General features: G+C 31.7%; 1 protein-coding gene across 1 annotated transcript; it reads left to right on the top strand.

The window, feature by feature from the left end:
• Positions 1-1,487: 1,487 nt before the first annotated feature.
• On the top strand, positions 1,488-13,896 carry LOC131036456 (cysteine-rich receptor-like protein kinase 6). Its single transcript, XM_059208411.1, has 9 exons — positions 1,488-1,610; positions 1,774-1,962; positions 2,048-2,170; positions 2,276-2,555; positions 12,029-12,122; positions 12,477-12,664; positions 12,761-13,133; positions 13,274-13,415; positions 13,660-13,896. The coding sequence occupies exons 1-9, from the start codon at positions 1,488-1,490 to the stop codon at positions 13,894-13,896; spliced, it is 1,749 nt and encodes a 582-aa protein (XP_059064394.1).
• The last annotated feature ends 5,148 nt before the right edge of the window (positions 13,897-19,044 follow it).

Below are 19,044 nucleotides of genomic sequence, written 5' to 3'. Positions count from 1 at the left end.
GCTTAGTAGAGGGGATTAGTGTCTTTTGTGGGTTGGTGCTTATGAATTTGTAGGAACTTATATATAAAAGAAAATATTTTGCCATGGTTTTCTCTTAAAAGGGTTTCAATGTAAAATCATGTCTAAGTCTTGTTTTCTTTTGTTAGATCTTAATTGTGTGGATGTCTTTGTTCCTTTATTTGAGATTACTAAAACTTAAAATTGAGTTCAATTTAGACTAATATAAATTCACCCTCTCTCTCTAGTGTGTATGTGTGTTTTCTTCAATTGGTATCAAAGCAGGTTTATTAAAAAAACTCTAATCACTTGAAGGAAATATATTAAGAATGCACATGTCAAGTCATGAAGAGTTTTCTTCAAGTTGAACTCCATTGTTCAATGAGAACAACCATTGTTCAAGTTAAAAACATGTTTAACAAACATTAATAAAATAGTACAAGATGGTTTGAAATTAGTGAAATCAATTATTAAATGGTATCTCTAAATCAATGTTAGTGTCATAATGTTAAGGTAACCATTTGAACTATACTCAACAAAAATCAATTTCCAACATATCAGTGAACATAATCCAAAATGTTGCAATGACTTATGTCAAGACTTCACACCACAATGAATATAATTAAATGTAATATAATTTTACCTTTATTCATTACTCTACCTTATTTCAAATGACATCTCCCTCCAGCCCCAACCCTAGTTTATAGATTGGTCAAAAGGAAATTCTGAGTGGAAAGTACCACAACTTAACTTCGGTTATGAGATTAACTTAACGTTTTCCTTAGAGCTCTTTCAACTTATAAAACATCGAGTTTTTCATTTGCTTTTTGAAAAGTAGATAAAGGAAATTTTTTCAAATGACATCTCCCTCCAGCCCCAACCCCAGTTTATAGATTGATCAAAAGGAAATTCTGAGTGGAAAGTACCACAACTTAACTTCGGTCACGAGATTAACTTAACATTTTCCTTAGACCTCTTTCAACTTATAAAACACCGAGTTTTTCATTTGCTTTTTGAAAAGTAGATAAAGGAAATTTTTTCAAATGACATCTCCCTCCAGCCCTAATCCCAGTTTATAGATTGGTCAAAAGGAAATTCTGAATGGAAAGTACCACAACTTAACTTCGGTCAGGAGATTAACTTAACGTTTTCCCTTAGACCTCTTTCAACTTATAAAACACCAAGTTTTTCATTTGCTTTTTGAAAAGTAGAGAAAGGAAATTTCGGAGCACATGGCACCTTGCGGAAGAAAATTTAATAACGACAAAATTTGTGTGGAGTTTTGTGTCCGTTTTGTCGGGAAGCTCCGAAGATGCGAAAGTCGGGCAAAATGCTGCGAAGATGGTGGTTTTATGAAGAACGGTCGGGTAGAATACGAGATCAGGCTTTTGAAGAGGTTATAATTCCTGCAACTCAAAATTCACAGGATCGTCCAGATCTATAAGATGTTAATTGCTTTCTCATAATATGGAAAAGAAATTTCGGAGCACATGGCCAACTTGAAGAAAAATGAATTAACAACAAATTCGGTTTTGGGACTTTGTGTCCCTTTTGTTCGGAAGCTCTGCGAAGATGCTGGTTTTATGAAGAACAGCCGGCTAAAAATTGCGAGAGTAGGCTTTTGAAGAGGTAGTTATTCCTGCAACTCTAAAATTAACTGGATCGTAATAAACGGTAAGCGCTACTTATGCATCCAGATCTATAAGATTTTAAACGATTGCTCATAATATGGTGTTTTATTTCTTTTGATTTATTAATATCTTCTTCACTCTTAAGATTTCAGTGCGATTGAGAGAAGCCGTTATTAGCAACAAAATGAGTAGCTCCTCAACAAGTACCGCTCTCAATAGCCAAAATGTATATGCTGTTACTCGCAAACATTCTTCTATGACTGGCCTCTCCAGCTCGTCCCTCAATCTACTCATACGTTACATCGACAATGTTTTGTCTGCTATCATTAACCAGGTACAACATACTTCCTTTAATCCTCTGCTTTTACTTTCTGCCGTTTTTTTTGTAATGGATTTAAATTTTTTAAGGATGCCTACAGGGCTTGGGCTGCAAAATAATTGACAGTGGAACAGAGTTAAGGGATTTAATGCAGCCTGTTGCCTCAGATTTTTCTAATTTGTTTGATGGCATTTCAGAGGGTGCAAAACTGTTCATGGATCAGGTATTTCGGAGCTTGATACATTTTGTTTATCTAGAATCATGAATAGGGGTACAGTGATTTCCTTTCAATGTTTTAAATGACGGTGTTTTTGGCGGTTTGATGTAGAAATTTTTGAAGTCCCAGCTTTCTACCGAAGCACATTCAATGGCGGTTGAGGTATTGAAAGGATTGGGGAATGCACATTGGGTTGCAATGGGGCTTTTAGCTATAGCTAATGTTTTAGAAAGATTCGACAACATTTCTGCAAATGACAGAGAATGCATAGAGCTCCTTAGAGCTATGATTAAGCTGGGTAAATACTTGAAACAGATGAAAGACATCAATGCTGATTTGCATAACGAGATTTTAGAAGATATCAGCGAAGCTGTTAAATTGATAGTTTCTGGTGCGATTTTGTGTTGTTCCTTTATCACATCGAATAAATTATCCAAGTAAGTAGAACGTTTGCATTTATTCTTTGATAAACTTACGTGCTCAGTAGTTAGATAGCAATAAGCGCAGCTAAGTTAATTGTAGATTCTTGAAGTTTAGAATCATATTTTAAGTTTAATTTGTTTTGGTGGTTCATTTGGAATCATATTGAATTTGGAATCACATTAACTTTTTCAATAAGGTTCATCTATTAGTATGATTTTACATCAGCCACTTAAATAAGTCAAAGCTTAGAGTGTGTTGTTTAAGTTGAACTATATTTTAATGAAATTTGTCTGATAACATCAAAGGTTCCTAATGACTAAGAAAGTCCATGATGAACTTGTCTATGTTCGAGGGAAAGTAGACTCCATGAAAGCCGATTTGATGCTTCAGATGCAATTTTTGGTGATGAACACACTTACCTTCTATCTTAGGCAAAATAATGTTAAAGGTTTTGATCTTGTTTGAAATTTCCATCTTCTTATATTTATAATTTTTTCTAGTTAGTTGAATGTTTATCACTAATATAATTGAATTGTCGCTTTGGCATAACTAGGTGAGAACAAGGAGAATAATTGCTTTGGAGTAACCGAACAAGACCCCTTAGAGCAATCCAAAGCTACACAGAGTAAGTTAATATTTCAATTTTACAAACCTTTGTTGATTCTATTTTGAAATTGAAGAAATTTTTACTGTTGCAAAATTTATAGATCCAAAAATCATTAAACAAATGATATATGTGATCAAATATGTCTCTTGCAAGAGACATTACTCTACATGAAGAATGTTTGGTTGTGATCAAATACACTTTATTTTATTTTAACACTACCCATAGACTTAATTTTATCACACAACTTAACTAGATTATGAGGGCCACCTATAACAAATAGGTTTATTAGGTGCAAGTTTACAAATGAAGAGCACAAACTTATCCTTTTTAAAATTACCCTTGATTACCTTTGTTCATGCCTATCTTTTGAACAATCTCTCAAAATGGCCAGCACAATTACAATACTAGCAAACCCTTCCTTTCCTCTACTCATCATTATCCATAATGAGATGTCTTTCATAGTTCCATCTATAAAGAAGGTGATGTTTGGAAAGAAAAAAATACTTTGAACATCTAGTGATGGTGTTCCTCAAAGTTGTCACAACCACTAAAATTCATAAAGATAACACTAAATGTGATATTTATCATTTTCAATAATATCTATCATTAGAAACTTCATAACTGAGTAACAATATCTACAATGAATGCTACAATCTCTTAGACTTAGCAACAATCTTTACGATCAACACTATAACTTTTTATATTTAACAATGATCTTTATGATTAACAGTACAAATTTTTAGATTTAGAAATGATTTCTACAATTGATGCTACTTAATCCACATATATAAGTGCTTCAATTACAGATCTCATGTCTCTACATGGATAGAATTCAAGTGGTGGTTATAGTGGTCAAATGTCTATAGATTAAATTATATAATTTTTAGCATGATATATGTCCTTGCATGTCTTTGATGCTATAATATTTTTTCCTTGTGAAAAGAAAGAAGAAAATGTAATAGAATCAATGGAGGAAAGGTTGAATAAGTGACCAAATTGAAAAATTAGAAGGTGCTCCCAAGGAGTTATACTTTAATAATATTTGTTATAGGCACTTGTTTCTTATTTCTTAAGAGTGGCTTTCTTCAAATCTTCATAGCTCCTCAAGTTTGAGACTGGGGTAATCATAAATGGTTAAGATAGAAACTATCTTGATTGAGAAAATCTTGATAGTCTTTTCAAATTATTACAAATTTATAAAGTTATCAAGTGTCATCCTCTCTAATAATTTCCAATATCACCTTTACTACTACCTTTGTGATAACAAAACAAAAAATTCATTAGAGTCAAAATAAATGATCATTAGTCACCCAACTAAAACATTCAAATATTTCTTGATTGATATTTTGTTCAACTTGTAAAATATTTAACCTTATATAATATTTTTAACATATTTGAAGCCTCTTATCAATTAGATACATTAGTCCATCCACGATTTGTCTAGATATGTAGTATCTCATAGATTTTTTCTTCCACTCTCTATTTGAACATAATTTCTTAGAATGGTGTCTCAATACACAAATAGTTTAGGATGAAGATTCCACCATATTTTATTTTTATTTCCTTTCTATTACAATGAGAACATCAAGAATACTGCTTTCCTTGAACTAATCTTTAACATTATTTATATTTTACCTCTAACATATCCAAGGCCTTCATTATTTAGCATCACTTTTGGTTCAATTGGTTCTCTAATTCATTTTCCATACTTTTCTACTCCCTTGTTTTTTTAATCATAACTCGTGTTTCTTCATACCAATATTCTTTGCAAAACATCTTTTGTTATTATCATCACAACTTACAAGATTTGTAGATTAAAACATATGGTTATCTTTAACCTTACACTTTTTGTCTAAGGAATATTTAACTATATAATCTTTATCAAATGATTTGACAAATGAATAAAACAAATCATTTGTAGCACATGATACATTACATACTGTAGGCTTACACCTTGAACACCGATTTTCCTTTAGGAATGCTGAGATAGTTTTGTTTCCTCAATGTTGATATTTCATTCTTTTGAGAACTGTTTTCTTTTGCATAGATTTTTTTTTTTATCAAACCACATAAATATTTCTCTCCTTTTTTCATTTTTCTTTTTATCTTTCAATAGTTCTTCTTCTAAATTATTATTCGCACTTTCAATTTCAATTTTCCTTTTTTTCACCTTTCGACCAATCTTTCCTTTTTAAGTAAATGATTTGCTCACACAGTTAATGTTTAAAACCGTAGAAGAACCACTTAAATAATACCTAGTGACAATTGATTTTGAAAACTGTCTCCCTTTATTTTGTATCATAGTATTTATTGTATCTTCAATAACAATCTCTTGAAATATTTATCCTTTCATTTATTATAAAACACCTCATAGACATCAATAGGATGGATTCTCAATATAAATGATGATTATTTTAAAAAACTACTATTTAACTCTATACTTTGTTTTACTCCATCTATTTTTTCCATTTTTGATTAAGATAAAATGGGTTTTAGAGGGACCCGAAACCCAAATCCAGGTATAGAAAAAGAAAAACAACAACGAGAAAGTCCAAAACCAACAGCCAAACACTAAAAGAAACAAGGGTAAATCCCCACAGAGCCCAACTAGCAAACTACACTAAAACCACGGGTAATCCAGCATAAAGCTAAAACAAGAGCACCTAAAAGCTCATAATTTTTCTCAAATAAAGTTGTTATTGATGTCTTCTAGCTCCTCCATGATGCTCCGTGGGGTACTTTTCTCTTGATTCTTGCTCCTGGTCTTAGTAGAGGGGCCTATAGAAACCCGCACCTCCTGTCCATGTGGATTACTATCCAGGTTTTTCCTTTTAGATTTAGTAGTAGATGTCGGAATACTGTTGATTGGTTGAGCTTTATAGATTATCATTTTCTCATTCAGCTTTTTAAGGCCTTCAACACTGTTATTCATTGCTTTTTAACTTTAACTAATCTCAACTAAATTCCTGAAACTTCCCTTAGGATCTTCCAATTCTTTCTCCAAACTAATCATTGCATCTCCTTTTTCCGTTATCCTATCTTGTTTCATTAATTTTCCTTCTCTCTCTTTCTTATCATGTAGCGGAGATAGACGCTTATATATCTTCCCATGAATGTAGGTATGCGTCCATCTACATGTCATCATGCCTTGTCATCCTTCTAGAGGTACCACATAATGCTAGATTCTACCATAATGGTCGTGCAATGATGGTTACTGACTGCTTTGGTTCCTTTGAAAAACCACTTCTCCAGAACTAGAAATAGCGGCCATAACAGATGAAAATATTTAAGGGTCACCGACTTGGGATGACATTGGTAGGTGACAGTGTTGTGTGGAGCTTTTATTTCTCTAGGATTTCTGAATAAATATTCTGGGATGTAGGGTTTCTCACGTTAGACTGTTATAGATTGTGACTAACAATTTTATTTAACTTGCGATTGATGCAAAATTTGAATGGGCACTTGGTAGCCGACTGTGTTGGACGAAAAATGGCTTCTCCCATGTTTCTCCCCACACTTTAGAGGATCTCTATATACCTCTACAATTTGTCTTTTGATTTATGGAATTCTCATTCAGAATCACAGGGACAGGAATTTGATTGTTATGATACCAATTATTAAATTGAAGAGTTCAAATTGATTTTCACTATTGCAAATCTTATTGATTCAAAGATCTTTAAATAGATAATGAAATGTGGTCAGAGGTGTCTCTCTAGAGAAACATGACCTTATCGAGGAATTTAACTAATAACTTATAATTGAGTCTTTGTTTATTTAAATTGAATATAATAACTTTTTGATCACATGATCAAGGATCAGCTGATTAAAATGATCAGTGATACTAAATGTTTTAATAGCCACATTATATAGAGGTCTTGTACAAATTGAGGAATGTCTAAAAATAGAGATGATTTCATGCATTTTCATGCAAACTACAGTTAGCAACTCCACGTAAAATTATATTTTTAGAACTCTTATTTTTAGCTCCTCAAAACTACAGTTTTTACCAAGCAAAATGGAAAAAATTATTGTGCCAATGTTCGCTCTCTTAATTTCTACAACTAATTACTGTTAAGATTTATGCAAAGCAAAAATATAGATCTAGCTAAGAAAAAGAAAAGAAAACTTGTAGAAGAAAAAATGAAAGCAATAAAACTATTTTCATTATAACAAATCTGTATAATTACAAATGATATATAGATCACAGGAGCAGAAATTATGCACAAGATGCATGAAATTTTTGGAGATCAACTGAAGTGGTAGTGAGAAAACTCCTTGGTTAGGATTACATTCAAGCATGCAAACATATTTCTCCATAAGTTATGGAAACAAATAGAATGTGTAAGCAAACACGTATGTATTCATGCTTCTCCATAAATCACATCTTATAAAAGGAGAGCATGCGTAATCTAATCTCCGTGGATCACAACAGGAACAAGAAGTTAACTGCGCTAACACCCCCCCTTAAGCCTAACTAAGGAGAGATATGGGTCTTGGCAACAGAGCCTGATTAAGAACCCAATTACAATGAAGAAAGGAGAAAACTCAACTGAGAGAAACTCCTAACCATTATTCAAACTATAAAAGAAAGCTGCAATTGTCGATGAAGAAGAACTACAAATAAATACACACTACAACTGGAAAGTACAGAATCATAGAAACCACTGCATGAGTACCTCTGAGATACTTTGAAAATGCAGTTGTACATATTCTGCATTGCTCAAATGGATGAATAGACAAGTACACGGTCTCTGAATACAGAAACTGATCATCTGAAGACAAGAAGATATGAATCTGTAGAAATGTGCTCCAAGTTGAAGAACTGCAAAAAGTCCTCTGATTAGGATGATGCCATTGTTTATTCATTGCTCAATAATGTCCCACTAGAAAGAAACTCTGGAAGCACTCGAGGATGCGATTCTGGAATCTCATGTAGTTAGGAACCCTGCTAGAAAGAATCTCTAGGAGCAAACAAAGTTGCAACATTGGAATCTCATTTAGACAAGAATTAGAACAAAAGAATATTTTTGGCTTTCAATTGGAGGAAGAGTTCATAGCAACTTTAACCTTCTATTTATTCAGGAAACTTATTGAAAGAAACCTAGACTAAATGCATTAAACAAAACCCCATATAAACTTTCTAAAAGTTTAATTTTTACAAAGCCCCAAATTTTCCAGATCTTCATCATGCGGTGCTTGCAAAGCACGTACAATTTTAAAGAATCAAAATAGGAAAAAAAAAAGCAAGGAGCATGCAAAAATTAGGGGAAGAATATGCATGCATTTAAAAATAGAGATCTACATCAGCTTCCATGGTAATGCTAATCTTCAGAAATCTGCCTGCAAATAATCGTTAATGCTTCTTCTTCCTAGCAATCTGGCTCTAATACCATGTTAAGATTTCTGCAAAGTAAAAATATAGATCTAGCTAAGAAAAAGAAAACAAAACTTGCAGAAGAAAAAATGAAAGCAATAAAACCATTTTCATTATAACAAATCTGTATAATTACAAATGATATATAGATCAAAGGAGCAGAAATTATGCACAAGATGCATGAAATTTCTGGAGATCAACTGAAGTGGCAGAGAGAAAACTCCTTGGTTAGGATTACATTCAAGTATGCAAACATACTTCTCCATAAATTATGGAAGCAAACAGAATGTGTAAGCAAACACGTATGTATTCATGCTTCTCCGTAAATCACATCTTATAAAAGGAGAGCATGCGTAATCTAATCTCCGTGGATCACTGCGCTAACAATTACTTCAACTGAAAGCTTCACCTTTTTCACAAATGGCTTCAAACTTACATATTATACCAGATTTTGTTTGTTTGTTTGGGCTGCAGTATCTCAGACTATAACTTCTTTTCAGACATGAGATTATTCAAAACTTTGATTCCTTCTCTAATTTGACTTCAATCTCCTCTTTTGAGTAGGGACTTCAACGTGGACGACTATCCTTGACTGAGAAAATATCATACAAACAACTAATGATCTTTGTCGTTCTCCTTGGGCAGCTTTTCGTGGATTGCTTCTTTTTTAATAAAGAAATTAATTTTGACTTAAGAAGACTTAAAACCATCCTTCTGCGGCTTACTTACAACCATCCTGTCTTGGCAGGGCGTAGCTTGCAAACTCTTCACTATCTTCCTTTGATTTTGGGGTCGACTATTTGCTAACCTGTAATCTACTTTGATTATAGTGGCGTTTAATCTTCTTTCCTGACCTACAATCTGTTAAGAACATGGATGGGAAACCAGAAACTCCGTTAAGAACTATGAGGAATTCAGGCTCCTAGCATTCAATAAAAAGAAAAATAGATATTAAATTCTGTTCAGACTGTAGAGAGTAGTTGTTTACAGCATTAATGCTAGACAGGTGAGAGGAGTATGGTGAGAATAACGTGGATGGCAAGATCGGTGCCTGGCCCGCTATAGGAAGCCGATAGCTAGAGGTGGACCTCTGTGAGGTGGCTGGTCGTTAATTAATTTATACTTCCAACACAATCTACCTTGATTACAGTGGTGGTTAATTTCTCTTCTGTTGTAATTACTATCCTTGCTTGGTGACTTGACACAAATTCTCCCTTCCTTCCTTGGTTAACTACAGCGGCTTCAACCAATACTGCACCTCCCTTTAGAATGTTGTGAACATGAATAGTGAAGGTAATAATTGGCAGCGATTTCTATATGTAGCAGCTTGAATAATTTAAAAAATTTCCATCCTCTTTTTGCATGGCTTCTTTCAATCACACGATCCTTCTATACTCAACATGCAGCATCCTATTTGGTTTGTTTTCCTTTTACTTTTTCAAGGGCTGCAATTTCATTCTCAACTTTGGCTTTCTTGGTAGCTTTTTTGAGATTTAGACAGCTATCTCATCTCACTGCGATCTTGCTACTGGTACAAAACATAGCAGACTTCCACGATTTTTCGCTTCTGTAATTCTAAAACTCAGATAGTTTTCTCAAACTAGCTTCCATACTAAATGAAAAATTTAGTAAAAATAGAAATTTGCTACATAGCAATAACATATAATTGAATCTTTATTTACTCAAACTAAATACAATAACTTCTTTATTAGATGATCAAGGATCAGCTGATTTTTCCCCAGTTTCTTCGATCTCATTGTTCCGGTAGATCTATCTCCTTCGGTGAATTCTTTTCATGTCCCACCAATACCTTAGTTTCTTCGACAACCGTGCTTCATCGATGAAACCTCCTTTGGTTTCATCGACTTATACTCTATCGATGAAAATAGCTCTTTCGATAAGCCCCTTTTGAAGTTCGCCGAGGCCTAAGTCTTCTCGATATATCATCTTATCGATAAAACATTGATATGTTTCTTCGATGTTATCCTTTTTCGATGAAACCATCGTTATCATCGATAAGCTTTGAGGTCTCATCAATCTCCTTATATTCATTGAAAGCTTTCCTCGTGTTCGTGTTCCTGTCGATGAAATCCTTCATCGGTTCATTGAAACCCTTGCTTCATCGATGAAACCTCGTTTGGTTTCATTGACATATCCTCTATCGATGAAAACAGCTCTTTCGATATGTCCCTTTTGAAGTTCACCGAGGCCTAAGTCTCCCCGATATATCATCTTATCGATGAAACATTGATAGGTTTCTTCGATGTTACCCTTTTTCGATGAAACCATCGTTATCGTCGAGAAGCTTTGAGGTCTCATCGATTTCCTTATATTCATCGAGAGCCTTCCTCACGTGTTCATGGTCATGCCGATGAAATCCTTCATTGGTTCATCGAAACCCTATTTTCGATAGGAATTCACAACTGTCATACCGATCTTTTAGTTTATCAATAAAGGCTCCTCATTATATAGCTTCTTCATTGGCATCGTTGAAATTCCTTCACCGATGGAACCTCTGGTGGTTTCTTCGATATACCTTCTATTGATGTGCTTCCGATTAGTCCCTTTTTAAGCTCATCAAGGCCTAACTTTTTCAGTAAATCATTTTCTGTTTTCACTCCTATGATAAGGTTTTGGATTGATAGTTCCAATTGCTGTAGAATAATCCTTGTATGGAAGTCAAATTTTCATTATCTGAAATAGAAAATTAAATGTTACTAACAAGCTTGGCAAGTGTGTTGAAACTAACCTTGCAGAAGGAGCGAAGCCATCTTTACCAAGTGAAAGGATGACAACTGTGCTAAACTGGCTATAAATTACATAACCAATGGTCATTCTCCGGGCACAAGGCAAAACAAGATATTTGGTTATGGTAATTAGGGCTTGGAAGGGAAAGAATATATCTTCCTAGATGTTCACCCTCAGCCCGGGGTGCTACTGTATTGTTCCAAATTTGTTCATATATGTAATAACTGAAGAAACTTTCTGGACTATGGTCCCGGGCAAGGCCGGAGGTTTTCTTGCCTCCACTCTTTCTTACCGGCGCCCGCATGAGTGGAGTAATGTAAGCTTTAAATCATGATTAATAAAATTCTTGGCTTCGGCTTCTTACTGATCCAAAAAAAAAAAAAAGAAGATCAACTGATTTAAATGATCATAGATACTAAAAGCATTACATTAACTTTATTATATAGAAATCTTAAACAAATTGAAGAACGAATAAAAGTAAAGATGATTTCATATATATTCATGCAAAACTACAATTAACAACTATAAGCAATATTTTATTTTCAGAACTCTCCTCCAAACTACAGTTCGTCCTATAAGAAGTGGGATAAATTACCGTGCCAACAATTACATCATAAATGTTGGATTGTTGAATTATGATTAAATATAATTTATATAATTTTTAACAGATTCGATTCAATTTTATTACTCATAAATCTTGAATTTATATAAGGTGAGATGGAGCAGAGGTTTAAAACAGAGAACGATGGATCAGAGTCAGACAGTGTTTCTTCTCAGGGACAGGATAATTGTAATATGATAAATGGGTACAAACAACTAGAAATTCCCATACGTAGCTCTCTCGGGCTGGGTGAATTTCTTAGAAAAAAAATTCCTACCATATTTGGACGCCGGGGAAAAGTTTCCCATCATTGAGAGCCACTATTGCTAATGGAGATCCAGAAGTACAAATCTCCAATTGAGTTCAAACGCTATGAATTGGACAAGGCAACTGCCAATTATAGTCTTGAATTAGGAAGAGGGGCTTTTGGGCCTGTTTATCACGTAAGTTCCTTTTAATATCAAATTGTGAATTGTAGTCTTGAAACAACTCTTATTAGTTAAAACTTGTAAATATATATCTTTTCTGCTCTCTTAAATGGAATTCTGTCTGATGGAAGACAAGTGGCAGTAAAGATCTTAACAACCAAAGAAGATTCTCAAGGAAAAACACAGTGGATGAACGAGCTGAGGACTCTATCAAAGCTACACCATCGAAATATCACGGAGCTTGTAGGATACTGCTTTGAAGAAAATCTGATGTTAGTATACGAGTATATGCCACGGAACCTGTCAAGCGCCATTTTTGGTAAGTAGCCAGTGCAGTTCTTTTATTTTGTCTATTTTTTCATGTGATTGAAGGGTTTGTCTCGAATATCTAAATAGCTTTAACCATCATATGCAGAAGAAAATGAGATGATAATTAACTGGCGATCAAGACTGAAGATTATATTGGACATAATAAGGGGGCTTGCATATCTTCACGAGAGTGCAGATGTCTGCATAGTACACAGAGATATTAAATCCAGTAACCTTCTTCTGGATGGAAATTTGAATGCCAAGATTTGTGATTTTGGACTTGCTAGATTATTGCAACGGGATGACGCCCGATATGCCAACAAGGGTGTTTCTACAGATAGCGAACTGGATAGCGAGCAGGATAGCGAACTAGATAGCGATCAGGATAGCGAGCTGGACTGCGAGCTGGATCACGAGTTGTTTCTAATGGACATACCTAAAATTTCTAGTCATTTAACGACGGCTGTTGCTGGAACATTGTAAAATCACCTTATCCTTTCACCCTTGATAGGAATGAAATTGATTAATCTATGCAGGTTTGCACATTATGGGGAAAAAGTAAAATTTTCATGTTGAATAGCTGATTAATGCATTTTCGTTTCCTTCCTTGGCCCTACAGTGGTTACCTAGATCCTGAGTACGCTCTTTCGTCTCCTCTGCGTGTCGGATCAGACATTTACAGCTTTGGAATGACGGTATTAAATATCGTTTCCGGCAAAAATGCTACGGAACTCACAGATGACCTGTTTCTCTCCGCGCACGTAAGAATTATATTTGTATGTATACTCACTACAATCGTAGTTTGTAGAGCGTTTAGCAATCTAATATAATGATGGGCTGTTAAATATCGTCTCTGGCAATGGAGTTACGGAACTCATAGATGGGCTGTTACTCTCCGAGCACATAGGAATTATACTTGCATGTATAGTCTCTACAACCGTAGTTTGTAGGATTTTTAGCAAACAAGTATACCGATTTAATTTATGGTTTGGTGTGTGAATGCAGGCGTGGAGGTTATGTGAAGAGGAGCGGCTTCATGAGCTAATAGACCCTCGACTATTCAATACTGATGGTTTAATTAATTCAAGCAGCATAACAAGAACAATTATAACAGCTCTCTGGTGCACTCTAGATAAATCCGGGAGACGCCCATCAGCGTCAAGAGTGATAGCAATGCTTTTATCAGAGGAAGAGATTCCAATTCCCAGGCAAGCATATAGATATCGGAATCTAAATGGTTAGAGTGGGGATAGTGCTGAAGAGTCGGACACAAAAAAGGAGGTTACCTACGTCTTTTCATTTACATGTTTTTGATTGTTTACAAATTTATTTCTCTACAATCCAGCCTTATCAAGTGTTAACATGCACTCCCCCAAAATTATAAGGTAATGTTTATTTTTTCAATTTAAAATAAGATATTACTTATATATTTGTCTAACTTTAAATTATTTGATCAATATAATCATATTTATGTCTATTAAAAATCAATTAATACGTAATACATACAACTTTTCAAATTATTATCTATCTTGTCCTCAAATTAATATACCATAACTCATCTATTATCTATTCTACATAATACTATAATACTATAAAGACGAGTATTAACCACTAAATAATACTTGTTAATTTTTTATTTAAATAATGTCATATTTAATTTCTTTTAAAACTAAAAGATTTAAATATTTGAAAATATGTAAAAAGATTAAACATTAAATGAAGTTGATGAAACATTAGATATAAATCTTGTTACTATTAGGTTATGGATTGCATTGTTTTTTGTTAATCAATTGTTTCTCCACCAATTAGAACTATGTATGTTTTGTTTTGATCTATGTTTTTTAATTTTATAATGTTAAAATGGATGATATTTAAGTTTCTAAATTATAAAAATTATTTTTCTCCAATCTAATTGACATGGAAAATTGCAATTTTTTAGGTACGTTAAAATAATATTTAGCATGTTTAAATTTTGTTATCAAATTTATTTTACACATCCACCAAACAAATATTTAACAAATTCTAAAACTTTTAAAAATTATATTCAATTTAAAAGATTTCAATTTAATCAAACTTTTTTCAAACTTTTTAAAAATCAATATATAATTTACACAACATTAAAAATATAAAAGTTAGATTGAGGAAATCCTTATGTAATTTAGTAATATAATTTTATTAAATATAATGAAAATAATTTAATTAAATATTATATAATACTAATATAATGCTAAATTTTTTTTAATATAATAATTAAAATGCATAATATAATAATAGAACATTTAAGTGTACTTTTAATTGAGTTTTAACTTCTTATCTTTGTTTTCAATTGTAAATGTCATGTCATAATAGTCTTAATGTTTATCCAAGAATATTGACATTAACCCTAACCTAACTTTTATGATGTTAATTAATAATTATTTTAAATATTTAAATTAAATCATTATTAATTAAAATTAAGATTATAATTAGTAATTTTAAGGTTATAATTAATTAGTCAATAGGCTTTTGTTATAAGTGGACTTGCCACACTACTTCTTCCCGGAAAAATTGTCTCACGCCTGAAAAAAATAATATGCTAGAAAAGTTGTTTCACGCCGGAGTTTTTCACCAGCTCAAATTTTTTGCACTTGGTCGGTTAAATGAAGCACATGGGCTTTGCCCACCCAAAGTGTTTGCTGGTCTTTGATGATATGCCTGTAGCTTGTACAAATAAAGTTTTTTATATTCTTAATGAATAAATATGTTTTGTACTTTAGAAAAAAATATACTACAAAAATGAGATAATATCCCTCATCAAAATTTGATAGATAATGATATTAATAATTCAATTCAAAAATTTATATTAAATACTAATAAGCAATTTTGTCTTGGGAACTTTTGAAAAGCATACTAATTTTTTTGCACATCTGTTTTTAATTTATGATAGTTTGACAAATAAAAATGAACTCTAATACTAATTTTAATTTAAATGATTTGAAAATTATTTTACAACAAAAAATGATTATAAAATTTATAAAATTATTCTATTACAACATTACCATCTTTTATGAATTGAATTATAATCCTCTAATGTACATATTAAATAATATTTACCAATATCAAATAATGTGTACTATCTTTTAATTGTACTCATGGTTAAGATTAAGGTTAGCTTAAGATTAGGGTTAACAATTGGTTAAAACTAAGGTTTCCATTCTAAGATAGAGAGAAAAGGGTTAGGGCTATGGTTAGTATTACGATTAGGGTTTGATTACGGTTATAGTTAGTGTTATTTAAAATTAATTAGATTTTTACAATAAAAACAATATTTTTTAGTTTGAAATTATTGTACAAATTTCTAAACATTATTTTATGAAAAACAAATAATAAACAATCTACAACTATTTTAAAGTTTGAAATTATATAATATTTAATATATTCATCTTTACAATATGTGAATTATCTTACTACTTTATTTTTTATGAATCATAATTTAGATTATTATCTTATATCTTTAGAGTTCAATTAGTATAGAAGTTGGTGCCTCTAAGATTTAATTTACACTTAGAGATAGTGTTAGGGTTACATTTCAATTAGTATTAGGGTTAGGATTAGTATTATCAGGTTGACGTGTTTTATACTCATGTTAAGATGTAATTAATGTTATGGTTCTCTCTGCAATCCTAATTATGATCATAATCTTGATCCTAACCATTATCCTATCTCCAACCCTCAAACTCAATTCTAACTTTAAGCCCAATGCTAACCATGATTCCATTTCTAACCATAACCTTGAACTTAATCTTAACCAATCCCTAACTTTAACCCTAATTTAAATTTTAACTCTAACCCTAACCCTATACCTAACCATAACACTAGCCCTAACTCTAACAAAAAGGAATATCAATGATGAAGAATCTTAGGGGACTTATGAGTAGGATCTCAATTTATAACCTTAACCTTGAACTTAATCCTAACCAATTCCTAACTTTAACCCTAATTTTAACTTTAACTCTAACCCTAACCCTATACCTAACCTTAACACTAACCCTAACTCTAACAAAGAAGATATATCAATGATGAAGGATCTTAGGAGACATATGAGTATGATCTCAACTATTGATATATTCTTATTATGACATACCATAAATTATTAGTACCTTTTTTTTGTACCATTCAATATATTATTTAATGTATATATTACTATCGGCTTAATCATTGCACCTCTTTTTGGTGCAAGTGCTAGTTATTAATTATGCGGTGAGGCATCTACAATGACATCAAAATGTCCATAAATAAAAATCCATTTTTGAAACAATTTGACATGCAAATGAAGGGTAAATACATGAAATATGTCATGTTTTAGCTTTTGTGGAGGTGTTATGTTATTACTCCAAATAAAATAGAACCCTTGTCACAACTTTTTCCATGCAGGGCTTTAATGGATTTTAAATATAGGTATACTAGTTATATTATAGTATTAATTATTATAATTCTAAAATCAATATAGCTAAGGTTAGAGTTAGGCTTAGACTTAGATTAAGGATTGTGGATAGAAGTTAAGAAAAAAATAGAATGTTTTTATTTAATGTTAAAATTTTGTTAAGAATTAGAGCTATAGTGAAAATTAATGTTAATGTTAAAATTAGGTTGTGATTACAACTAGAATTTGAACTAGGTTAGACATAAGATTACAATTAATGTTAGGGTTAAACTTAGTCAAGGGTTAAGATTAGTGTAAGGATTAAAATTAGATCAAGAGCTAAGATTGGATTGATGGTTATTGTTAAATTTAGAATTAAATTTATAGAGATTATTGTATTCTATAATTATATAACTTTGAATTTCAAATTGTTCATTATATACTATAATTTTGGGTACTCTCTAATGCATAACTACAATACATATGTCTTTAATCTCTAACTATTGTTGAAATGTATGTCAAATTGATATTTTATAACTAATCTATTAACAAGACAATTTTTTTATTATTGCAATATTATAAAAACAGGAAGTAGTAGTCACTACATGACACTTGTTTAATATTTTTCTGATTTACATTTACTTAGACTATCTTTTTGAATTTTTTTTGACATCCTACACTTAACAAAGAGAATTATATATAAAAAAATTAATTATGGATTTAATTTAATCTAGAACTTTAACTAATGGATACTAGTCTGAACCTAAATTTAATAATCTACTTCGTCTATTAGTTTTTAATTTTTTATAATCAAAATTACACCTTATTCAAAAATCATTCTAAATTAAATATATAACTAAAATACTATAATTAGACCAGAAGTGGTTGTTGTAGGATCCAATAAAGATAAAAATAATAGTATAAACAAATATAGTATAAACACGAAGGCTGATAACAAAATTTATCAGCATGTGATCAATTGTAGTTTGAACTATAGTTCATTGCATGAGATATAAATAGAAAATTGATAATCCCTTTCACTTGCATGGGAAGAACTCTAGTTTGTAATAGTTAAAAGTAAGAGCTATAAAAATGAAATTTACATCAAGTTACTAACTACAGTTGAAGATATGTTTTTCTAAAAATATATTTTGCATAAAAAGATAATTGTATGTTTATTCTTCTATTTTTAGCTGTCATTCATGTGCCAAAGACCTCTATATTTAAAGAGGTAGATTGTAATGAAATCTTCGTCTTTGATCATTGGATCATTGATCTTTGATCATGCGATCAAGAAGTGTTTTGTATTTAGTTTTGAATGAATATAAAGTTTTCTCTGCTTTTTGAAACAATTTTGTGTTTATTGTTGTGTAACATTTTGTGTCTATTTTATTATTTTGTTCAGTTTCTGCACTGCACTCCTTGATTTTCTATCCTTTACTATCTCTTCAAAAACTCTGTTTGCTATAGTTCACTTTTCTTCTCTAACACACTAACTATTTTTTTCTTTTTCCTTTATTTTTCTCTTCACATTTCATACTTACCTAGCTAAATAAATATAACTTGCTTTTCAAAAATCTCCTTGTTGGGTCTTAAAAAAAAAGCATTCAAATATAAACTAGTTGGAGGCTATAGATATAATGTCACCACAAGGTCCAATAGATCTTTGTCATAGGTGAAATTATTTGTTAGAATTTACTCCCTAATGTATGTGTACAATATTATCAACAATCCCCTTTAATCCCCAATCTCTTTCATGCTCATTCTTAATTTTTTGAGCTATGTTTTTCAAATCTAGAGCTCTATAGAACTTTCTATACATGAATTTTTGTTTCAAACAAGTTACCACCAAATCCATGATGTCCAAATTACTTTTCTAAGTGCTCAAAACAATTTCTAATGAGTGGCTTTATGAAAATGTTTGCAAGCTGCCTTTTGAAGTTACAATACTTGACTTTTATTTCTCCATGTCTAATCAACTCCTTTAT

This window comes from Cryptomeria japonica, chromosome 7, assembly GCF_030272615.1.
Source record: "Cryptomeria japonica chromosome 7, Sugi_1.0, whole genome shotgun sequence".
NCBI lineage: Eukaryota > Viridiplantae > Streptophyta > Pinopsida > Cupressales > Cupressaceae > Cryptomeria > Cryptomeria japonica.
Note: the sequence above shows the minus strand (reverse complement) of the source record. Positions and strands in the feature narration are given on the sequence as shown.

Excerpts from the sequence above, each read along its gene's own strand:
- LOC131036456 (XM_059208411.1), top strand. The coding sequence starts at position 1,488 with ATGGCCAACTTGAAGAAAAATGAATTAACAACAAATTCGGTTTTGGGA. Across the intron at positions 1,611-1,773 it reads GCCGGCTAAAAATTGCGAGA|ATTTCAGTGCGATTGAGAGA; the intron begins GTAGGCTTTTGA and ends TTCACTCTTAAG. Across the intron at positions 12,665-12,760 it reads CCTGTCAAGCGCCATTTTTG|AAGAAAATGAGATGATAATT; the intron begins GTAAGTAGCCAG and ends CATCATATGCAG.